This window comes from Syngnathoides biaculeatus, chromosome 7, assembly GCF_019802595.1.
Source record: "Syngnathoides biaculeatus isolate LvHL_M chromosome 7, ASM1980259v1, whole genome shotgun sequence".
Lineage (NCBI taxonomy): Eukaryota > Metazoa > Chordata > Actinopteri > Syngnathiformes > Syngnathidae > Syngnathoides > Syngnathoides biaculeatus.
In genome coordinates this window covers 17,148,077-17,174,313 of record NC_084646.1, presented here as the reverse complement: position 1 = coordinate 17,174,313, position 26,237 = coordinate 17,148,077, and the positions used below count along the sequence as shown (strand labels likewise).

Here is a 26,237-nt window from a genome sequence, read left to right as displayed (position 1 = left end):
ACAAGCAGAAACTAGAAAAACCGGGCCAATCGGGTAGTGCTTGGAATCAGTTCATTTCCCTAAAAGAAGGTAGATGTTACAAAAACATGAAACTGTGAATTTTAACAGTAAATGGAATGCTCATTTTGTATTATTCACCAGAAACTAACCATTTTTTTTTTGCATATTGGTTTGTATCAGACAAATCTCAGCATTGGTGAAATGCACAGGTAGCATTTACCACTTCACAGCTACAGAAAAAGTATAATTTAGTAGAAAACAGGCTGATCAGTTCCCATGCTGGCTGTATATGTAGCAGAAACGTCCCCTTCTGATGATACTTTGTGAGGCCTCAAACACAGAATTCAAGGGGGTTTTGATGAAAATAATCAGTAACTGCAGAGTAGCCTGTTGCTGCAGATTTGCCATCATTAACATGTTGGTGGAAAAAAATTCTGTTTGGGCAGGGGATTTATTTCAGTGCAGTGGGAGAGGGGCGGCTCATTCCACTGATAATGCAAATGGAAGTTAGTAAGCCAGCGGCACACAAGTGTCACGTAGCACATAATAAGGGCTTTGCAACTTTAAACCAGAACCCAGAGGAGAGTGGAGTATGTCTACAACTCATCAAGCTCTCAGGAGAGAATGGTTTATCATTCATACATTCTGTTTAAAGCAAGCTTTTCTTAAAAAAACAAAAATATGCACCTCACAATATATATTGCACAGAGAACATACATCATTTGTGATGCAATGAAGCAGCGCGACCCAAGCATAACTGTAAATCAAACAACAGATTGACCAGTACACAATGGAAGTTTTTCAAACCAGAGCCCAGATTTGAATCAGTTTCAAGATCTATGTGGCATTACCAGAACACGTTTGACACGTCTGGAGCACTTTTGCTTAAATTTAAATAACGATGTGACAGGCTAAACCCTTTCCCAAACACATTGAATTTTGTAATAAAATTGTGCTTTATTGAGTCATTTGATGCTCGTGCAATGAGTCAAGTTATAAAGTTGCGTTATTACTAGTCACAACCACACCTGATGTGATTTGCATATGTGTCAAGAAATTTTAAACTGTGGTTGATGCACAACCGAAACCAGATTTCTCCCTTTTTTTTATGTTGCAGAACTAGTTACTCCATTTGTTAATCAAAGTCTATTCATGTATTGCCCCCACAGGAGAAAAAGCATGTGGTTTACCTTATCAACTACTTAATAGGAAACCATCCTCATTCGGAATGAGGAGGAATGGATTGTGGAAAAGAAAAGCTCAATAAGTAAACTTAGCTAGTACTAAGTGACTCATAAATGTGGGGGAAGGGGTATTGCAGCGGAAAGGGGTCCAGGTCGGGGAGTTGATCGAGCTCTTGAACACATGATCAGCCATCTTCAAACAGTGCATTGTATCATGTCACAGCCCTTTTATAGATGCCTTAATCTCCCTAAAACAAATGTATGGAAATTATTTGATCCAAAGAACACACTTTGCACAGTTGAGTTTGCATCAAAGACCCATTTATGAGCCACAGTAAAACACATCCATGCATATTTAATACGGTTGAGTTCAATAAGAAGAGATTGTTGCTGCAGCAGTGAAAGAGTTATGTATGCGGGAGACAGTTTTATTTGAAATAGACTCGCTCGATTACAGTATAGCCGTGTTACCAGTGTGATTATGAATGAAGGGAACCATAAGATCCTTCCAGGAAACCTGGAGAGTTTGTAAGTATATAGTGAAATAGTGAAATTGAGAGTTTTAATGAAAGAAGATCCTGCAGTGACCTTTTACTACTGCATTTGCAGGAAGAGAACGCAATGTGGCTCTGCGATTAACAATCGGGCTGTATTTTGATGAAGGGCCAAGTCAGAGGGATCAAGTTTTCAATCAGGATTCACTAATGGATCACACTAAAGCTCTAAAATGCGTGTGGGGAAATTTCTATTGGCCAACTTTATGTTTTGATCTAATTACTTGATGGAGTACTGGTATGATATGTGTACACATTCTGAAAGTGCTTTAAATGTTAAAATTGCAAGAAATAACTATGTGTGGAGGTGAGGAAATGTATCAAATAATCATAGAGTGATAACATGTAATATCTTCACAAAACCATCGACAGATTGAGTAGGCTGCAACAGAGTCTTGAAAAGAATAGGAAACATTTTGAGCTGGTAGTATATGACTGCTTGAACCCTGTACTTGAATCCTACTGAATTGTACTTCAAATCTAAATAGAGAATTCAAGTTCCTTTCCTTCTTAGTGTGATATTTCATTGTTTCAGTATGTGGTTGAATTCAGCTGGAAACTGTGGACTGAAAACAGCGTGACAGAAACATCTCGTACGCGTGTCCGTAAGCTGACATCGATAATGATTCCACCTATGTCTGCCCTCCACAACGTGCCATCCTCCCTCCCCCCCTCCCCCTTCAGCACACAATTAACACCAACAATAGATCTGTTTGACTGCAGTTGCATTCAACATTGTTTTATTGACGGGGAAGATCAAACGCGTCATAATCTGCAGTGACCAGCCAACCTCAAAAATTCAAACGCATCGACTGACTGTGAGGAGTTGAGCCGCCAGTCGAAGACAAACACAAGCACTGTGATAGACCGATCAGATGTAGCTTGGACTGTGAAAAATTGCTCTTTGTGGAAGGAAATTAAGGATGTGTACCTGTTAAAGAAACCACATAATTACGTCTGAAACCTTTTTCATCAAGTACCACCTAAAAAAAAAAAAAAATCACATTTCCAAGTACCACCATAATGCCTAACATTAAAATAGAGTAGTGTAGCATGTTTAAGTGCTCAGCGAAAACAAAAATACATTTAATGTTTTGTAATTCCCCGACAAAAATGTGCTTCTCCCTTAATTTTGCTAACATACAGACCCAAGCAACAGTATTGGCCTTCTTCTCAAATTCTTATATTTTTGTAGTTTTCACAAATGTTTAAGATGAAACAAATGTGAATAAAGAAATATAGGATGAGAGAACTTAAAATTCTGTTTTTCAATGGCGATTTCATTAATTAATGAAAAAAAACTATTCAAAATTAGATAGTCCACTGAGACACTAAGTTTGCGTGTATGTTGTTTCATCTGGCCTAAATATAGCACAGCATTTCACAAGAACAACATCATACCAACAGGCAAACATGGTAGCGCTAGTGTGATTTTCTCGGGGTGCTTAACTCCTGCAGGACCTGGCCAACTTGCTTGCTGTGACTGATGGAACCATGAATTCTTCGTGGGTTCGAAATGACAGGTAGGTATGTACAGAGCTATTAAAAAAAATAAATAGTTGGGCGGGGGGGGAACGTAATCCTTCTTTCAGCGAGCGACCGTGGCCGGCCGTGAACGACGACAATGCCGCGGCCGCCCGTGAGTTGTCGTAGCTCGCGGCTGAGTACGCTACATACTGTCATACATACTGTCAGGGAGTCTGTTGTTAATTAGAAGTGATCTGCATATCATCTAAATATGGCTCGAAACGATAGGATTATATTGCCGCAGTCACTTCACTCAATTGTGAGATGTTCTCCTCTTTGAAAAGAGCTTCTGTGTCATAAAGGGAGTCAGAAAAATCCGAAAATCTCTGTTGTTCCTCGCCCATAGCGGGTGCCACTACGCGTTTTCAATGGCGAATGTCCCATTGTGACGTCTGTTGATGACGTTGCAGGGAATATGGCTACCACTTGGATGTCGTCTGAGACTTCCGCAACTTTACGCATAAATGACACACTCTCCGCTCAAATTTTGTTTTTTGTATAGACATTGAAGTGAATAATATTTTACATAATTTTCATAATATTATCTATTTTACAATTATATAGTAATGTCAATGGCACTTTAATGAACCACGTGTAGCACTAGTGGTACACATACTAAACTGAGAATCACTGCTGTGAAAGATTCAGGAGCACTTCACTAAGCTGGTCCAGTATCCTTTTTTAGTCGAACCTTCAGTCCTTTTGCTGTGCATTTTCACAACAAAGGATTAAATAAAACAGCAAAGTTATTCTTTTGTGTTTTTCAATACAGTCGACAGCGCTGCCTGAAACAATCAGTAAAATGACAATAAATATGCAATATACGCACCGGGCGTAAGATATATGTCCTCGCAAGTCTGTGTGAGTTTCAAAAACGTGGAATTTGATGTACTGGATATAAATAAAGAGTTGCAGTAACAGAGCAGGAAGCATACACTTTGCAGGAGAAGAGTCATTATCTTGAGCACCCCAAACCCAAAGCCAGTATTGTTTTGGTTGTGACAAAACTCATGAATACCAAAGCTGAATTCTTCAACACATTTTCATAGACAACAGTTATTATCATTTGCAAATAAAGCAGTATTTGTGCCATAAAAAATACTTTATCCATCCATCCATCCATCCATCCATCCATCCATTCATTTTCTTTATCGCTTATTCTCACAAGGGTCGCGGGAGTGCTGGAGCCTATCCCAGCTGTCAACGGGCAGCAGGCGGGGTACACTCTGAACTGGTTGGCAGCCAATCGCAGGACACATGGAGACAAACAGCCACACACACAATCAGACCTAGGGGAAATTTAGAGTGTCCAAATAATATTGCATGTTTTTTGGGATGTGGAGGGAGACCGAAAAGCTCGCATGGGGAGAACATGCAAACTCCACACAGGCGGGTCTGGAATTGACCCCTCCGTGAATATTGCGCAATCCGCGTCACTGACCAATCAGAGGCCAGAGATCTGCATAGACCAAAGCCCGTTTTTGCTCCCGCCAGTTTCTCAGACAACATTGCATGGTCCAGTATAGGGTTAGTTAGCGTTTTATCGCGTATTTGGGTTATTTAACAAAAAATATGGTTAAGAGGTGTAGTCACGGACTTTGTAATAGTGACGACAGGTATCCTGAAAGGCTAGTTGGTGGAGTTCGATTCGTACCCTTTCCAAAACCGAAGACCCAGTACGAAAAATGCCTTCGATGGATCAAACTTTGTGGAAGACCGCATCATCAACTAAATCCATTTAATATCAACCGGAACACATATGTCTGCACGAAGGTATGCCCTATATTTGATTTTCAATACATGTCTCGTATAAATGAATTTGAAGTTCTTCGCTAGCATAACACTGCTGCGTGTGAACGATTGACACACTTATTCTTTGTTGAGCGATATTTAGCGATGATCGGACTGCACAAGCGTATTGATTTCTTGCTGGCTCGCGGCCAGAAGCTTAACCAGACGGTGTTTGCACGAAGATATGCCCTAAATTTGATTTTTAATACACGTCTTGTATAAATGAATGAGACGTTCTCCGCTAGCATAACACTGCTACGTGTGAACGATTGCCACACTTATTCTTTGTTGAGCGATATTTAGCGATGATCGGACTGCACAAACGTATTGATTTCTTGCTGGCTCGCGGCCAGAAGCTTAACTAGACGGTGTTTGCACGAAGATATGCCCTAAATTTGATTTTTAATACACATCTCGTATAAATGAATGAGACGTTCTCCGCTAGCATAACACTGCTACGTGTGAACGATAGACACACTTATTCTCTGTTGAGCGATATTTAGCGATGATCGGACTGCACAAACGTGTCGCTTTCTTGCTGGCTCGCGGCCGAAGCTTAACCAGACTGTCTTTGCACGAAGGTATGCCCTAAATTTGATTTTTAATACACGTCTCGTATAAATGAATGAGACGTTCTCCGCCAGCATAACATTGCTACGTGTGAATGATTGAATGAAATCAGAAGCATGGCGTCTCTCTCAGTTAAGAATGTATTGTATTGTATTTGCCATTTTTACTGTTTGTCTTACGTGAGCGCACGTGGCGTGACGTCACTTCAGGAGGCGTGGTTAAGTGCCCTGTACGGAGGGGTCAATTGAACCACGGACCTCAGAACTGTGAGGCCAGCGCTTTCCAGCTGATCCACCGTGCCGCCTACTTTAGTTATTATTTATTTATTTTACCATTTCAATTAAAACGTCATTACGGCCCCTTTATGTATTGACATGAGAAAATCAGTGAATGAAACAGAGCAGAAAGAGCATGTACTGTATTCCATGCTTACATTTCACCACACTACCATCAGATAGGACGTCTTCTCGATTTGGATAAGAATCAGAAATAAACATTGGCTAATTTTCCCAGGCCCACAACAGCCAGACATTTTGTATCATTGGGGAATCTCTTCTAAACACTTGTGAAGACGACCAACCCAATCAGAGGCCAAAACTCGGTCAGGGCCAAACAGAACGGAGAAACGGTTAGAATAGTCAAAGAACCCCACAAATCAATCCTTCAATATAATCCTGCTGTCAATTATCCTTGAGGAGGATTATTCTAGCCAAGATTGAGTGAGCATGTACAACAGAATATAATCATTAAATTAGACTTCTTTCTAAAAGTTATTTATTCACAGCCAGCGCAGAAGAGTTAAAGCAGATGGTGGGAGAGAGGAATGACGGTCATAGGGCACTGATGCAAACAAGACGAAGACATACATTGAGACATTTAATCTAACTTGGGAGAGCTGAAAAACTGAGGTTTTGGGTACCGTGTCACTCAAAGTGATAGATGAGCAGTGCGTGGAGTTGAATGGTCGACAACGGAGTCTTTTAAACCCTATCTGGGCCACCCAGCCCGCATGCAGGCCTGATATGTACAGTACGTATGGCGCTCATCAAAGACAGATGTTGTGGCCACCTCGCCTCGCCCACCACTAACCAAGGTGGTGACTCTGCAATTTGACCCCAAGCAACGCCTCAATTTGTCCTCCCCATGCTTTTGCACAAAAATCAAACCAAAACCCTATGTATCATACATCATTAAATGTGTCAGTTTTTCCCCGCTCTCATGCAACGAGTTTTCTTTGTTTCCTGCTCCACTCGATAAAGACAAGCACAGAATTTCACAAACAACACACAGTACACACCAGATACGTCCATCCATCGATTTTCAATAGTGTTTGTGTATACCCATTAGGGTCATCGGTGAGGTGGACCTAATCCAAGATGACGGTGCGTGGGCGGCGTAGACACCCTGGACTGGTCGCCCAACATTTGCAGAGCACAAACACCAGGTTCTTACTAAGAACATAAGAACTGTGAGGCAGATGCGCTCACCATTCGTACTTGCGCTGATACTATTGATTCGCACAATGGAAAAGCAAACGCACACGTGTGTATTTGTGTCTTAGTGGAAAAGCATTAAAAAATCTAAGATTTATGAAAGAGAAGTGTGTGCATGTGTACAAACCTCGCCTTGACAACTATGGATCGAGCACCTAATGGGTTCCTAGGTGACAATGAAGAGTTAGCTGTGCTTTTCATCCTATTTGAGCTTTCATTGTGCAGCGATATTGAAAATATTTATATTTTCTGCTTTCTAGTCCAGTGACATTTTGCACAAAGAGCAATTCTTACCTTGAAAATGCCTGGCGAAGAATCTCAACGTCTGACCCAGCACTTAATTGATTCTTAAGACAACGCTTTCACCACATGCTACCTTTTCAGGGGCATCTGAAGGCAACATTGGAATTTCAAAGCTTTGGTCCCAATGAATGGCTTTATCTGGGTCATTGTATGAGAACATGCAACTTTTGTCTATTTGTCAACTCAGTGCATTCAGAGACCATCGACTTCCAGCCTTGTATTATGAAAAAGTCAAAAGGCAAGAATGCAAGCAACCCCCTTGTTGTTTGGCGAGAATATACATCTCACCCAATATAGTGGCAAAGACAATGGGGGACGTGGGGCATCTGTGATTCTCGCTGTTGCTCAAGAAATGGTCATTTCCTCATTTCCTGTCAGAACGGTTTACAACCAAGGGTGGGAATCACAAGGAATTTGTCAAAATCCAAACGTTAAAAACAAACTTACACCAACTAAATAAAGAAGGAGCTGGACTCCAATTCGTCCTAATCCAATCTGTGTTTACATTCCTACTTCAACCTTCCTTTCTCCTTTGTGAGCAGGAGCCAGTTTCTACAATTAGTTGGTTGCGCACTTCTTGACATGGTTCAAATACCGAACAGTGCTTTTGTCAAAACCACCTTGTGTTACACACTACTTGGCACAGCTTCAAAGCTCAACGCCAACTGGCTGTTGTTTTCTTGCTCCTCACCTACCTTCTTTTTTCTTTTGCTTCTCCCCCCCTACCAAGACTCCCTTCACACTGAACAGGAAGACCCTTACAAGTCCTCCTCGTTTCGCAGCCTTTTGTTTTCACGACACGGACACAATGCCCATGAAGTCTTGTTTTCCTTTTGTTAAATCCGTACCACTGCACAGGGATGTGAAAGGGCAATTAAATGCAAACTAGCATATGCTTCTTCATTCCAACACCAGAAAAATATGAGAAAACGGGATGATTTTGAATTCATAGCAATTTCACATCATTGTATTTGCTATTTTGTCAAGTAATGAATACAAATTATTACTGTCTTCACCTCTGCCCCACTTTCACTTGTCCTCATTCGAGTTGCCGTTGAGCTGGAGTCCACCCATCTCACCATGGGCGGGGTACAGGGTACTCCGCAGTTTGGTTGCCAGTAAATGGCAATGCACATACATTATAGGCAGTAGACAAACAAGCCACCACAATGACATTCACACTTATTCATAATTTACAGTCTTTACTCACCAAACCCACTAGCAGAACATGCACAGTAATGCCAGCATCAATGATCGAATCCTGGACACAACTGACAACATTAACAATAGCTTGCCTTTTAAATCATTCATCAATTCATCTTCAAATTTGTACCATTGCATTCTCAATCATTCAAATTAATGTGACAACGTATACAATTGTATAGAATAAGTAAACAACATGGTGAAATAAATTCATACAAAAGAGATTTAAGATCGTGTGAAAACTCGAGTGGAATACAAAGGCAAGAAGGAGTTATTGGACAGCTGTATCAGCAAAAAAGCCGACAGGCAATCCCGATAAGTGTCGCTCCCACTTGGCTCTCATTCAAGCTATACTTCCTGTAGTCCACAGTCAACCCCACCCCCATCCTCACAGTGTGTCTGTGTGCGCTCGCAATTTAATGTTTAATGCCAAATGCCCTCCACTCACCCTGATCATGGTGAGTGCCATGAATTTTTAAAGACATCCCTTCTTTGCTGTCCATCTGGGCTCCATCTGCCCTGCTGCTGATGTTTTAAGGGCCACACAGACTAACTTCAAAGGCGCCGGCCTGGCCTCTGAACCTTTTTGCCCTGATGAGGATACTTCTTATTAAGGGCACTAACCATTTGTACTGGACCGAAGCTATTATAAAGTCTTTCAAATAAACGTTTTGCCAAACTTAACAGGAAAAACTTTATATAAAACTCATTTTTAAAAAAAAATCACCGACTTGATTTAATTCCTGCACTGATAAAAGAGTGACTGAAAAACCTGGGACCAAGCTGAACAATGAAATTGAACTAGTCAACATAAATAACATTCTTTTATATATATATATATTGGCATGCAAAAACTGTCTTCATCCAGATTCTATTGTAAATTAATCTATGGTTCACAGCTGCATGCATGTTTCAATCTATTTACCATTACAGAGCTAGTCACCCTCAAGCCGATAATACAAAATGGGTCAAGGACCCTCTTTTTGTAGGTCACCAGGGCCCATGATATGACAAAATAAAATCTCAAGCGAAAAAAAAAAAAAACAAGTTTGGATTTCAATCAGTTCCTCCCTTTGCATAAAAAAGCAAATGACATGATAATTATCTTTCTTGATAAAATTAAGAATAAGAATTTACCACTAACAAAATAAAGAGTCGTTAAACTGGATGGATTAAAAAAAAAAAAACACTGCAATAACTCTCGCTCTCTAACTTTTTCTGATGTACAGTTGTACAGATGAGGAAGTCTACATTGGCAAAATATTTGGATCTTGGAAGTACATACCTCGGGTTGAAAGTTCGCATTGTACAAATAGGTACCACCATAGACTATGATTGCCTTCCACCAGGATTTCCTTCCTACACAAAATAATGTGAAAATGTTTCCGCTCCTGTTGTTCCTTTCTTCGTGGCAATTAAAATCACCAGTCAATTTTTTTTGTAATAATCACTAGCAGGGTAGGAAACATTACTAAATATAGTGGTAAAGCCAGTAATTTGGCAACAGACTGTTTTCATAAATTAGCCAGAGGTGGGTCGAGTAGACAAATATTGTATTCACATAAGAGGAATGTTACTTGACAAAGATGTAACTCAAATAAAATATGTAATTTCCGGCCTATAAACCGCAACTTTTTCCCACACGCTTTCAACCCTGCAGTTTATGTGGTGATGTGGCTAATTAGTGCATTTTTTCTAATGGCTGCAAGGGGGCACTCAAGCGGAAAAGGTAAGAGTGAGACCATTGGAATAACTGTGCCGAGGAAGTGACTTTTACCGATCCGGCCCTGTGGCCCTGCGCTAGTGAGTTACTGCCGTGTCTCAGTGATTTTTAGCGGTATGGTTTTTTTAACCGGCCTTGTTAGCGCGGCGCTAGCGTTAGCACGGCAGCGCTACCTTCAAACACACTGTGTATCATCTTTCTTTGTAAATATCTCGTGTTTCAAAGTGGGTTTCAATGTGGGCACTTGCGGTTTTTACACAGCTGTGGTGTATGTACCAAATGGTATTTCCTTTAGAAATCTACTGGGTGAGGTTTATAACCAGGTGCGCTCTATAGGCCGGGAATACGGTAGTCCTCCTAAAAAAATTACTTAAGAGTAAAAAGTACACAGCGGTATAAACTACAAGTACTAAGTAAATGGTGGGTTCCTTGTGATTTTATTAATCAGGAGATTAACATCAATGAAATAAAAAAATTAAATGCGAATGTGGGAATTCTAACTATGCACGCCACACAGGCGGGCTGGGATTTGAATCCCAGTTCCCCAGAATTGTGTGGCAGACGCTATTACCGGTCGTTCACTGTGCTGCCTGGTAAATAAGCAATAATTGATAAAAGTAGTGAGCGGCATTAAGATCATTGTAATGGAGTGAAAAGCACTGTTTGTTCTTAACATAAATACTCAAGTATACAGTATTAAAAATAGTTTGAAAAATACATTGTAACCAAAACGCTACTCTAATGCAATAGAGTAAATGTAGCATGTTACTACCCACCTCTGAAACTGGCCTACAGTAACTCTGTTTTCAGCTATCAAAACAGAGGATGTCAGTGGGGGATGCAATTTGAAATGCAGCAAAAAATTAAAAATAACTCAAAATCAATGAATAACTGTCCTGTCCTAAACATGAGTCGTTTTGCCAACGAAAATTAACAACAGAAGACAAGCAATCTTGTTAGAAAGCAAGAGGCTCAACTAACACCTCCACACATCTCCATTTTGGCTCAGGCACCACTGAGGGTGACACCCTCAATCGTGTGCATGCTATCAAAACAAAAATAATCCTTTAGACCACAGAAGGGAAGTCTCAAGAAACCTTCTAAAAAGCATTGAGAGTGTTGATATGTTAGATTTGTGCATTTAGATGCATTCAATTTTACAACTCAATAGGACATTGAATTTCGGGGAAAATGCAATTTCGGAAACAAATTCCTCAAGTGATTCATAAAATTGTGAAGTCATATTCATATCATATCATATCGGTTTATTAGAAACCTCCAACAATAAGACATGCCCTGGATGTCTGCTCTGGCATGTAAAAAAAAATTTGGATCTTATTTGTGGATTTATTGTAATTTATTATTAAGATAGTCCAAGTTTTATATTCATATTCCTTGTATCGTCATCTCTCACTCTTCTTTATCCTTTTCTCTGTTAAATTGTCAATTAGCATGATGTTTGGCATCGACCTTTTTACAATAACATGCTTTAAAGGAAATTGAGGGAAGTGTTCGGTTTGGAAGCGCGCCAACTGCCATTGACTGATAGACATAAATAAGGTTTCTGCCGAGGATTTGATGTTCCAATGGTCACATTATCACCCTGCCTCAGGCACATTCCAGCAGCCTCCACCCACCTGCCCAAAAATAAACTAAACAGCTTTAACTCCTTCCTCTCCACCCAGTACCCCCGAAGTGCTCAATCTAAACATTAAATCATGTATTGTAAGCAACGAGTAGTAGATTTGGGTTGTGTGCTGTTGGAAATTACGAGCGCAATTTAGAGCCTGTCCATTTTTTTTCATAAATACAGGCTTCCATTGTTTCCATAAAGTCATGTTGCGTGTACGTGCTATGAAGAAACTGTGCAGGATGGATGTAGACTGGATGATGAGTCATATTTTAGAACATGTTAGGGCCTGACCAAATGTTTACATGCTGAAAAATTTTGTAGGTCACCGCAAATATGAAAGACAACAAATCAAGTTATATTTAATGCTGACATTGTGATGTTCTACCTCTTGACCATGGGAAAACTTATCAGTTGTTTTTGGCCCATATGTTAAGTTGAACCCTTTGACAAACTATTTGAAATGACTATGACGGAAAATGGATTACACACACATTTCCCTGTAGATATAACTAGAGGCTTCACTTCACATGATTAGACAAAACCACAAAGTAGAGGCAACCTAAATCACAGCCCAAATGACAGAGCATGAGGTTTGAATTATCATGGGAAAAACTGTTTACAATTATAAGTAGGTCATTTTAACTTTCCTCATGCAGGCATGGCACATTCACAACGCAGTATTATCACTGGTCGCATCAGCAGTTAGCATTAATCACATGGCTGAACCAGTCCAGTGTTAGCGTGGCAGCAACTGTGGATTCCAACTATGGCAAAAGTGTCTGTTAGGCTATGATGCTAACAAGAAGTGTTGTTACTATGTTATAAAATATCCAGCCTGAGCAATGTGACATGTGTAGGCAGAGTTATTAAATCCAAACAATCTTGTCAGGCAAGATGCTGCCTGCCTTGATACACAACTGCTCCATGTTAGGCCGACGACTAACACGTTATGATAAAAACATACAGAACCTGATGTACAGAAACTGCCAAATACAGAGTGAGTGGATTAATTCACCGCATTTACACCAAGTTGGAGGGAGTGCCGAGCTATTTAGAAAGAAAAGCATAGGTCTTACGAGGATTACACTGCGTGCACTGTAATCACAAGACTGAAATCTGAAATTACAGACTGTATGGCGAGGTTGGAAAGTGAAATATGTTGAATTGCATATTACGCACACACACAAATTTAGAAGAAAAGATAGCTTGCCATCAAGAAAACATGACCTCTCCGTCAAACATGTTTCATGATTTTGCACCACAAGCACATCTGCGAGGAAAAGTGTCAGTTTAGTTTACATATAAACCAAAGTTTAGTTTCAACATGGAACGGGTTCTCGCAAGATATCAGTTTCATAAATGACGTGAAAAATACCAGAAACAACAATAATGGAAAAATCAAATACACAAATACAACTTTTGAAAAAGGAGCAGGTTCATAGATAGCAGATAAGAATGATGCATCCATAAGAGCAAATACATCCAGATATAAAAATAATTCTCGTGAGTGGATTTTAATGCCATTATAAGTCAGATTCTCAACCAGAAGCACCTCTGTCAACTTTCCTAATGATATTTCAAAACCCCTTCTTCCAAACGCACACCAGTTTACTCCAGTAGGGCCTCTCTTATAATATTTAGTCCCCTTGTATATTTACAGAAAATACAAAGAGTCGTAAAAAGAGAAGTTATTGTACACATATCCACCCTCACATCTTATTCTACTGCCCTCAGATTCTTCCTGTTTTCTGTTGCCAGTTGTGACAAAATACTGGATCTACATCTAACAATACAATATTTTGGACATCTGATGTTGCCAAAGCTTCATCTTAAATAATTTGTTGAAATATTAGGTGGTTTAGGAAGAGAAAAAGAATACGCATCATGGATTAAGTTATGTCAACACCTGCCCAGGTGCAGATGTGAACTGTGTGAAGGTTAGAAGCTGCTCAGATGGCCTCTAGTTGAGGCCTTGAAAAGATTTTAGGATAAAAGTTCCTCAACTTAGGTCTTCAAGTTTATGCAGAGCACAACAGTTACTGAAAAATGGAAGAAATAAGCCCTTTTTTCTTCTTTTGGAGATTCCAGCACTCCAGGAAAACTTGTAAAAGTAGAAAGTGGGAAATTTGTGGGCCTTTGATGGGGTTGATGCAAGTTCTTGTGATCTAAATGTCTTTACGGACCTTTGTGTACTGGGACACAGTTGTGTTGGAAAGGAAAGGAAAGGAAAGGAAAGGAAAGGAGACCTCCTTATGCAATCCTACCTGTCTGAACTGTTCCTCGTAGGTCCATTCCCCATGGTCTTGGCCAAGATGGACGTGCGCGGTGTGGGGAGGCAAGATGGCAATACGGGGCTCCTGGTCAACACTGGGCCGAGCCTTCAGTAGCTGGGAGTGAGGGTGAAGCTGGCGGTGGGGAAGCAGCAGGATACCCTTCCCAGGCACAAGCGCATTGTGGCCTGTGGGCAGACCCTCCTCCGCTAAGTCGTCATCAAAGTCTTCTTCCATCTCGCCTTCAAAGTCCTCCTCATCCCACTTTTGTTTGCTGTGTGGGAAATTAAATATAGTAAGCAAAGAAGATAAAAATGTGCACACTAGTATCTTCATTTACGAGTGCCTCAAATGTCAAAGAGACAACGAGCCGTCGTGCAGTTGATTTTTTTTGCCTTGTGTTGGGAACTTAAATTTGAGTAAAGAGTCACAGCAAACTTCACAACATCCACCCACCAGAAATTCATTCGGTCACTTTGCAGCGAAAGTACAGGTGCAGTACTTTTGTGCTCGCACTTTCTGTAATGTGGGCATGTATTTTGGCTTTTCTCCCCCTCAATGCTGAGAAGCAGATGACGTCCATTCAATGAAAATTCAAAATTATTACCAAAAAAAAAAAACGTTTGGGGCAAAATTCTTGCAGATGAATGCGAGGAAAGCTTGGTGATAAAAATAAAGAAAACAGTGAAGAAAGGGAAGTTGAGTGGAAGTCAAGTGAAAAAAAACCTGATTAAGGAAAAAACATTTCTTTACTGTTCTTATGTTTTTATACAGTACAATTTTGATAGATGTTGTTTTGATAAGTATAGATTTATATTCATTTCAGTGGGGGATCTTGATTTGACATGAGAGCACAGTAAAATTTGCAACTTGTATTCTCTTTAATCATTTTGGTCATGTTAAAATTATCTGGACCTTAAAGTGGAATATTATTAAAATTGTCTTTTCAAAAATCATTTTAATTATTTAACAAATGAGCACGGCCAATCAGGGCATGTAGTGAAAGGAGGGGTGACCAAATAGTCGGAGGTTCATGGAGATGTATAGAGCTTGTGCACGTGAACGTCACAATTAAACGGCGCCACTGGTTTGGTAAACCAGGCGTTGTGGGTTCATATCCCACTGGGGCCTCCACTCCCTGAGAAGGGTTGTGTCAGGAAGGGCATCCGGCGTAAAAATTGTGCCAAACATATATGTGTGTTCATCTGAGATGACACGCTGTGGCGACCCCGAAAGGGACAAGTCGAAAGAAACTTACTTACTATATTGCTGGTCAAAAAGAGCTGCTCGACAGTGTGGGGAACCTTGAACCGCAGCAGAATATTTACAATACCCGAGACCTGTTGTGCTGTTGGTTGTTACAACAGACGAGACAGATTTTCAAAGAGGTCATTCAATAGAATACCAGCTGAAAAGATGAGAAAAGATCGATGGATTTCGGCAACTTCATTTCAGGTAGGAATTATTCTTCCCGATTTCAAATTACCAAGAAGTATTTATAATGCCAAGTTGGCTCATTTAAAAAAAATGTGTTTCAAAAAAAAAGAAAAAAAAAAAGACAGGGAGTCGTCTCAAACGTACACAGAAGCCTGTTGCAGCCACACTTTAAACTTTGGTAAACCTCTCCCCAACAGAAGTTGTTTTTTTTTTTTAAATGTTTCACGGTATTGGACAAAACTCTGGGCGTCGTGCTATTAGACATATTTTTGTTTCATCTCGATGGACATAGCATTGAACAATGCTTTGTTTGACCGGCAATATGGCCAGTCACGTGATTTCGGTGACATAGGTGCACGAGCTCTATAGCAGCCTCTTACAGAGTATATGATTATAGTTTCTTTCTTATTTAACTCCGGGTAGCAACAGAAGTTAGACGGAAGGAATTGGAGAGGTCTCCATTTCAAATCAAGGATAAAAATATATAATGGTGTTGTGTCCCCTACTATATACGCAGACAGCTGCATTGTTGCCATAGGTCATGTCACTTCGTTCACCGAGTCGTGTGGTAAGTTGAACGCCACTCACAGTGTACAGTCAATTGATTGTACTTTCCAAAAAATACAACGTCACATCGGCAACATTTTGTGTAAGGTTGTGCGCTCACAGCTGACCTAAAGGGGCACTCGGAAGCGGCTGCAGGCGAGTGGGACGCTGCAGTCTATTCATCTGGGCCAATTCCAGTGGGCTGTCGACACGCTCGCAGCCAACCGAGTTGCACTGTGAGGCGGCCAGGTGAGCATGACGAACTGATCTATTCCTGAATCTTTTTTGTTCTCCAAGAACAGTGATCTTGGGGAGTTACTCTGAATTTACAAACATGGTCCCAGAATGACGAACTCGCAAATCAAGAAAGCACTGTACATTTACAAACAAACAGAGCTAAATTCTTTAGTTCTTACATTTGCTCCTCCTCATCAGACCCCATAATATCTTTGTATTGTTCTTCTCCCTCGTTGTCATCGTCGTCAGCTTCCTCCTCACTGCCGCTGCTGCGCTCCGACATGCGGTTGTCCGAAATGCAGCCGTCAGACACTCTCTGTAACCCGGCCGCCGCCGCGCGCATGGCTGCCAGGGCCACCAACTGGGCTTGCTCGGTCTCGGGGGCCGGGCTGGTTTTCGAGTCGTCCCCTGCTACTCCGCTTGGGTGGACATGAGAGTGCTGGATGGCTGCTTGCTGCTGAAGCTGCTGCTCCATCAAAAGTTTGGCCCTTTGCTGCCTGTGCAGGTTCTCCATGACGGCCTGCAGCTTCATCTCTGTGGGGAACGGCACAGTGATAAACCGCCTTGCTTCCCTTCCCTCCCTCACTGAGGGAGCGCCAGTTGTAGGTTCGTTTGGCGATAATGGTTGGTATTTATGCCTAGAGAAAGCCAATTGCAGATCACACCGCTGGCTCGTCGCTTATGGCAGAATCTTGAATGTGATGGGGATGACTAACTCTTTGTCCTTGAGGAGAAATGGAAGAGGTCCAGCTGTTGAAACGGAGATTTTTCACTTGTCTTGACGTAAGACCAAATACGGATGTGGGGCAGGCAGTGGAAGCACACGTAGGGATATGAGACCTTGTTGACAATTACAGAAACCTGTGTGCGACAAAGATAATTTGTTAGATTGCTACCCCTATGTGTCATGATTTATTAGTTGACATTTCAATTGACTAGTTACTTTCGCATCAACAAGCTACAGCCACCACTATGATACAAATTGTACAATTGTGACCATATCAAATGTCCCTAAAAAAGCTGACTAAAGTTAAAGTAGAAATGCACTTAGTAGACCCAAAACCCAAACAAGTGTGGATGAATATCAACTTAATCTCTTCTGATATGGGTTGTTTTCACTGACGTCACATTTTTTGCTGAACCACTGCGTGCTGCCATTTAACCACTCTACCTAACACGTACTCAGTGTGGAAGTCTACGGAATACTCTCGGTTACTGTTTGTGTTTTTTTGTTTCACGGGCGTCCCGGGACTTAAGTACACAAGAGAGGACTTGCTAATCATCAGAGAGCCTTCTTCTGACTTTTTTTCAACAACTCTCGCCAATTCGCTAAAGCTTTTTCCAGAGTTACTAGTCTGACCGCTCTTCAAAGCCTCGCAATCCGGTACACAAGTCCGGCTGCGGCTGTCCGTTGGAAATCATCTAACGCTTCCGACGGAAGATTTTGGATGTTCTGCAGCTCTGTGCTTCACGGAGACTTGGATTTGTGGACGATTGCCCCAACGCTGCTATCATGCTGCGCGGTCTCAACCTCCATCATGCAGATGTGTCGCTGAGCTAAGCTAACAAGCTTATTTGATACTCTTTTCAGAAGGCCAACATTACAGTTAAGATCGTTTTTTTTTTTGTTAGTCATTTGAAAGATTCGAGAATTTTGTGAAATACTGGATTTGTTTATTCTTTTGTCTTTCTGCCATTGTCATCAAATTTTAAACAAATAATAAACATTTCGCTTTGGTTGTGGTGAACTAATACACAGGTTTTACCTCGATATTTAAAAAAAATAATATTCCACCACCTTTCGTTTTCTGTGTTAGCATACAGGTAAGTGCCCTTCCTTCGTGATTTCTGTCACAGAGAGTAAAAGATCAAGGGCACAATACTGCGCCTTTGTTACGCAGTCCTAAGTCCCATGATGCGTGGATGCCAGGTAGCCTAATAGTTAGTCTGGGCTTGATGTGCTGTCGGTCGCATGTTAAAAAAATTTGGTTAGAAACATAATGTCGTCCACCTTGCCTATGTATGAGTAACGGGACCTGAGGGATCGAAAATGGACGCCGTTCGAGGCAGCCCAACGGGTGACGTCACGTGAAAACAACCCGTATTTTTGGATTAGTCACTAAGACCATGGATTTTTTCAAGGTTAACAAATTTGCTGGATAGACACCGACCCATTCCTCCACAAAGTTCAGTGGAACCTTAAGTATTGGTATTTTCCAAGTAAACGCCTCTGAAAACAGACTAAGCTTGGCAGAAGAAAGTGTGAGCCCAGACAATACACGCAGTCACAAGTTTCACGTCCTCTGTAGAAAGTGTGCTGAGGAATGACTCATGCAAAAAACACACCAGACCAAAACATTGCAGACTCAACAAAAGGAAATGAGCGCTCATGGATAAAACATTCTATTTGCCCGGTTGGCTCCAACCCAAGATTAGTGTTAGCCGACTAGCGAGACTGTGGAATGTCAGTGCCGCGGTCTCATACCTGCCTTTGAAAAAGGTCAGCTATGAAAAGTAGCTATCTCCAAACTACTTTGGTTAGTTCTCATGGCTGATTCAATAGTGTCAACGACAGATGTCAAAGTCAAGGCCTCAGGGCCAGATCCAGCCTGCCACCTTATTTTATCCAGCCCATGAAAGCAATTCTTGTGCATCAACTTCTATGATCCCTGCAAACATTTGCATCAGAATTTCAAATTGCCAGATGTAGTAAATGACAACATTTTTTGGGGGGAACAAATTCCTTTTTACAGTAATTCCAGAAACTTTGATCCTTGAATTCTGATAGAAAAACTAATTATTCATCAATTTGTTGTGGATACTGTATGTAATAATGTATCGAGGCGATCAAACATTTGATGTTTCAGTCATAACGACCCTCTGAGCCAAACCCTAACTACATTGTGGCTTGTGACAAAAATGTCTGACACCCCTGCTGCACACATAAATATTATCATAATCTAATCACAAGTCAGCATCCCTCTGTGAAATGGTTTCCCCTGTATCTAAGACAAGCTTTTAGAAACGTACAAGGACGCACTTTTGCATATTCTGAAATTCCACCCTAAGAAACGCCTTCTCAAAGGGAGTTTTCCAAAACTCAGCATTAATACAAAACCGGTGCTTTTATTACAGTAGAGAAATTAGAAATGATGCAGCGCAGCCATGGAGTTATTTTTTTCATGCATGCTTATGTTTCATTTTTTCAAGATTGAGTTTTAAGATTAAGTTATACAACAATTGACAAGAGATGGCATTCACATAATCACATGGCTAAATGTTAGAGATTAGTAGAACTTTGTGACGCCAGTTCTTTCTGTTATCACTTGTTACCATTCATATTTCAATGTCACCTCTCATGATACCCCTCACACATTTCGGTGCAAATGCAACTGGCAAATAAAACTTGGAATACAATAGTTGGTTGGGACTAACATTTGCTTGATTGTGTGTTCACATCAAAAATACTGAAAAAAATTGGCCGACAGTCTATAATTTTCATTATTTGAAGGAATGATGGATCAAAGTGATTTTGAATGATTTAATAACATATTTGTGACATATTTTCACCTAAATGTTTTATAGTGCTGTTTTTATTTTATTGTGTTGGATTGTGCAAAAAATAAGGACTATTTATAACATCTTCTATTGGCAATTTTCTTAACCTGAGTTATACTGAATGGATAACCTGAGAGGTTATGTTTGATGCCTTGCTCCCGGGCAGTTTAAGTCCTCTGAAATAAAACGTAAATGTCGACAGGGGGGTAATTCTTGTGACTTAAGAAGCTCGTAAGAACTGGACTGAAACTAGCCCTCCATCTCTGGTCCCCGGGTTCAGTCCTTACAGACTGACCTACATCCACCCAACTGCTGTGTCAATCAGAACTTTACAAACAGATCCCATTGAACGGTTATCATAGTCATGGATCAACCCGCTGGACTGAAGCCTCCGTATGATTTAAGAAATTCAGCAGTTTCTGACATAATCGCCAAGCAGCTGTAACAATTTCAATGAATCATGAAACCCCTACAGCACCAGTCTATGTCACATGGTGGCAAAATGTGATTCAAGGAAACAAGAGCCCTCCTCCAAGGTAGTAGCAACTGACGTGGCAGATGCAGCCAAGCGGCCTACAGATATTCAATATTGATTCAGTGCATTCTTACAGCTTGAATGAAAGCTGAATGCCTGCAGTTGTCACATCCTCCACTGCGCCGATGTAGCCGGGCTATATTTGGCTTGATTGCTGTGACTGGTTTACTTGGAGCAATAAACGTGGAACTGCAAACACCCCTGTATCGCTCAAAAACACATTTTGTACATGTCTTCACTTGGACTGTTCTAAACCCCCTTCCTTGTCCGCCAAATGAGACTAAATTCAAACCAGAACGAACTTGAGCAATGTGTACGGCTACTGTACAGCAGTGTGCCGACACCTGCCCCCACCCCCAACATAGCGTCAGCTCATGTGTCGTATGTCATTTGAAAAGAAGAACTAGAAATGACTAAAGCCATTCTCTTCTCTTACTTCTTCCTGCACAGGCGGAAGCAGAAGTGGTCGCTTTGTTTCATGCAACTGTTCATCCTTCGTGATTTCCTACATGCGAGATGGTGCAAATGACATTGCGACACCACATGTTTGCTTTTCTTCCTCATGTGGAAACCGGGGAGGGGGGGGGGTAATAACAGCTGACATGATTAAATGAAAAGGACTCAATATTGTTTGAGTGTATGTGGGGAGCAAAGTTTGTTGGCAATTCTACAAAAAAAACTTACACCATAATCTTACTTATTATGTACTATTGTTTTATTTGACTCTAAATTTTAGCTTGTGGATATACTGTAAATTTGTGGATTAAATGCCAACCAGTGCACTGTGCCACACTGGTGTGCTGTGAGAGATTGTCGGGTGTGCCACGGGAAATAATATAAAATACCAAATAATGTTCTGTTGGAAATCTGAATGGGTGAGTACCTACATTTTATTCTTCCTGTGCTCAACTCTGCACAACCTGGCCTGCAACCTCCGTAACCCACAGACGTTATAAACCAATCAGAGCAGTATCGGGGTTTGTCGAGAAACACAACCTGAGATCCTTTCAAGTCTTAGTTGTTTGAATTTATAGCGCAAATTGATTTCATCTTAACCATTCTTTTTAAATGGGAGACATTTTTTAATGAGCACATTTATCCCAGGTGCTCTTCTATTGTTTGGTGTGCTTGAGAAGACCAGCACAGCAGAGCACACACACGATGGACACCTCAACCGACAAATGTTAGTCTCCTCCCTTGCAACAGACATTATCCCAACATTCAGCACAACCAGTTGCCCCTATATTTATTTTTTCCAGCAACAATACAGGCTTCAGGTCCTTCTGTTCTGATTCAAGTCACTGTCACAGAGTGTGACTCGACAATGACCACACACACACACACACACACACACACACACACACACACACACACACACACACACGAGGATACATAATGGTATATTTTGAACACATATTTATGATTGTTGCACCCAACCATTTTCTTTGTAAATTTGGGACAAAAATTCTCTAAACAGAACAAATCACAAGATACGCAGTCAGGATAATATATTAGAAATGTCTGATATTCGGGCTTGTTGAACATGATTAGATGGGAGGAATTGGGCCCACTTTAGGTCTGATCAACAGTATGTGAGTACCGTGCTTTTTGTGCAATGCTAAATATTTCTCTTAATTTCTTTTTATTGCACTTCAGTAGTTAGTTTTGAAAAGAATGAAATGAGCGATAATGACTCATATACTGGATGATGTATCACCCATGATACAGCAGAAATAAATGCTGCAGTATGTGTCATGTGTTAAAAAAAATCCCCATACATGCAACACCTTCACTAACACCTTAATAGGCTCAAGTAATGTTGGCTAGCAAAGGTACTGTAGGCGGAAAGCTCCTATATGGGGAGTAGGGAGGAGCCACACGGATAAAGAAGTATAAACGATGACAGCTCATGGGTTAATCCTCTTTTTTTTTTTTTTTTAAACCCACATTCGAGTAGAAGATTGCAAGGCCTAAGTAAACAGGACAGGGTGATAAGAAGTTGAGCTAAGGGTCTAACTCCAACTAGATAAAGGGACCTGCACAGCGACAAATGCATGCACATATTGTCCATATGTTCACATCCAAAGCTCATACAACTTGCTGGCATTTGCCACTTCAACATTTCAGCCATTTCAGAAATGGTAACTTTTTTTCACTCCCACAAAATTGGTACACGTATCACAATTATTGAATTATATAGTAAGATTTCAACAAACCAATCAAATCGTAAACATGCGTATAAAGATGAATCCTTTTCAGCGCAGTTCCTCTTAAAACTGCATGTTGACAACCAGCAAAAATATGCTGACATACTGACGCAGGCCAAAAAAAACCCAAAACAGGTTTTGACGGTTTTTGGCTCTTTGGTCCAATTTTTACAGTCCATTAGAGCACAGTTTTGTGACTAATGCTGTCAGAAAAGCTTAGATGCTGACCAATGAGGTCATCTGTGGCATGTCCGTGCCAATTTGAAGGACCCTTAAATCACGTGACCCTTGAGACGGGTTGTGGCACAAAGATGACTGGAATGTAATAAGGTAGGGAAAAAGCTAGCATCGTGGTCGGCGTCCAGTTTGTTAAACTCAATCAAAGTGGGATCAAATCCAGGCTGACTAGGGTCCTAATACTTTAATGAAACACAAATCAGGTTTATTGGCCAAATATGTTATAAGACACGCAAGGTTTTAGTCCCTGTTAGTTGGGGACTCTAGCATAAAATGCTGTTTTAGCCCCTCAATTATATGACAAAAGCCTTTTGGAGACCGTGGTTAGACGGAACCCGTATTCTGTCTAACCGCTGAAAAATCATTCTCTTCAAAAACAGAGCCTGTGTGCATGTGAGTTTACCAACTAGAAAACTTACATTTCAACTGTTTAACACCTGATACTCAGTTCTCCCACACTTGGGTGTTGCATTTCATACATCACACCAGACGTTGACATTGCCGTCCTTAGGCCTATAATTATGTCAATGCAGGAGTCGCTGTGGCTATGTAGAGGCGTGGTAATATGCCGCTTTGCTGGTTTTTTTTTTTTTTTTTTTTTCAAAGGCTCAGGCTGATATATGGCATATTTCTGATGGGATCTATGTGTGAAAAGAGGCCATCTTTATTTGCCAGGAGAATAAAGTGTATTGAGGCTACCAGGTAATCAAAAAGTACATATTAGCATTAGGGGAAGCCAGGGGAAATACCTTTAAAGATAATAAACCAGAATGCAAATAACTGGTAGGCTGTGTACACAAAGCCCTATTTAGTTTATTCCAAGTAACAGGTTTGAACTCTTCCCTTTGGCTAAAGTCACACTAAACTCCAGAAGAATACAGAACTGGGGTGATTGAATAATTCATTCCCACATATGTATGGAGGGTTGCCTTCATTCACATTCACATTCTCTTGTGCTTTTACTGTGTTTGATGATAGACTAGCATAATTTTTATGCGACAGTATTTCCACACATTGGAAAAGTGTTGAAGGGCAACCCAGCCGTTGTGATGTTTGTGCGTGTTCTGATATGAATAGTTATCATCATACAGTTATTGCTTGCTTACGATTTGACAATATTTCGGGGGGGGGGGGGGGGGGGGAAGAAGCTTCACGTCACGGCCCTGCCTCCGTTCCATACGTCCATTCCCGCTGGTATGAATATTTGTAGACTTGCATCGACCACAATAGCCAAAGTTAGCAAGGATAAGCGCGAGTCCCCTCCACAACCCTCCTCATTTTCATACTCTCGGTCCACTGTAAATTAGATAATTAGATGCCGAGATGCTATAAACGCGTTTTCAAATGCAGAGTAGTCAATGAGTTGACTAATCAGTTGAGCACACAGTCGGAATACAGCTACAGCGTAATTCCTGGCCTACAGAGCCCACCTGGTTATAAGCCTCACCCAGTACATTTCTAAAGAAAGTACCATTTGGTACACACAGGCCGCAGCCGTGTAAAAGCCGCAAGTGCCCACATTGAAACCCACGTTCAAACACGAGATATTTACAAAGAAAGACTGTACAGAGAGAGTTTAATGCTAGCACCGCATGCTAATGCTAGGGCTGCCGCGCTAACGCTAACACAAGTCCCACCACGCTAACGGTAGCGCTAGCGTGCTAACAGGGCCGGTTAAAAAAAACATACGGGTGAAAATCACTGAGACACGGCAGTAATACGGTAGCGCAGCTCTAACAGCGCCAGACCGGTCAAAGTCACTTCATCGGCACATATATTCCACTGGTCTCACTCTTACCTTTTTCGCTCGAGTGCCCCCTTGCGGGGGTTAGAAAAAAATGCACAAATTAGCCGCATCACCACATAAATCGCAGGGTTGAAAGCGTGTGGAAAAAGTTGCGGCTTATAGGCCAGAAATTAAGGTATATTGATTAGAAAGTAGTACAAGTGCGTAAAAAAGTGTCATAAGTGGCAAACGGTAGCCACTTCTGATCTATTACACTCACAAAAACAACATACTGTAGGCACAAGAAGTCGGTCAACGGTGCTGGTCTTGATTATGCGTCACTACTCACATTCCTTGCAGTATTACCTCGCATGGAAATAACACAGGCTCCATTGAGCGGGGCTGCACCAACAACAAGATCATTGAGGAAGTGTCACACAGGCCGGTCACGCACTTTCCACTGACCTCGTCCAATGAGCAAAAGCAACGCGGCCATCCAAATCTGATTAGCCTCAGATATTCTATAAATTAAATGGGCATAAGACAAAAAAAAAAAGATCCTGTGATCCACTTCAGGGGAGGGAAATGAGCCTACAGCATACAGTTCATCAGTGCAAGCAATTTTGTTGGAATGCGCTGCTAAATAACAGGAGGAGGGGGGACATCTGAGCATGATATATTTGATTTAAAAAAAAAAAGAGAGTAGAAAAAATAATGACTGCCAAAATTACGTCAAATAGTACCTTATATTGTGCAGATGTACCTGATGAAATGTGAGAATGTAGTCATTTAATTTTAGCCTAACTTGCACACTGTTGACTGTTTTCTTTCCATATGGTGGCCCCTTTCCCTTTATTGGAAAAAAAAATCCATCTATATATGTAGCACTTATGATACGGAAAGAGGCAAACCTTTGAATCAGCTAGTTAGGCAACAACATTACATTAGAGCAAAAGGAGAGTCATCAGATAAACGAGACACAATTTTCTGCTGATTCGGCTGAAATGTTGTGCAGTTTATGTTGACTGCTGTGCTGCTAGATATTGACCGCGCCTTGTTAGGAACCTACCATTTGTTTTATAAGGAGAACGTACCCTTACGAGAGCAAAAATAAATGACCGCTTGAGTAGAATGACACAGTACACAGTGAGAGAGAAACGCACTGGGCTCAACTCATGCTGTGTGTGACTTACTTTTGGCAATAAATTGATACTTGGATGTGGGAGTTATTATGTAGGACTGTATTACTTAGTGAAGCCCAGTTTTAATTTTTTGTCATTATTTGACCAACACAGACGGAGATCACGTAACAATTTGAAAACGCAAACGGCTCAACCAGGAGACATTATTTCTGAAGTATTTTACACGCATGGTACATAAAATGTTTATTACAACTAAAGCTCTTAAAATATGCCTTTATAACCAATACTTTTATACATTTCTATGAGAATGTGAGGGGTTTACTCTGAGTGAGGGGCATCTCAATTCCTCTTGCGTTAAAAC

General features: G+C 40.9%; 1 protein-coding gene across 4 annotated transcripts in view; it reads right to left on the bottom strand.

Moving 5' to 3' along the window:
- Positions 1-26,237, bottom strand: part of arid3a (AT-rich interactive domain 3A) — a 45,740-nt gene that overhangs the window by 13,624 nt on the left and 5,879 nt on the right. For 3 of the 4 annotated variants that reach the window (XM_061826137.1, XM_061826140.1, XM_061826139.1), the window contains exons 2-3: positions 16,651-17,332; positions 14,246-14,525 (exon numbers count right to left, since the gene is read on the bottom strand). In XM_061826137.1, the coding sequence (XP_061682121.1) occupies positions 14,246-14,525; positions 16,651-17,003 (633 nt within the window). In that variant the 5' untranslated portion in view covers positions 17,004-17,332. The remainder of the gene's footprint in view (positions 1-14,245; positions 14,526-16,650; positions 17,333-26,237) is intronic. The other variant, XM_061826138.1, reaches the window with a different exon arrangement.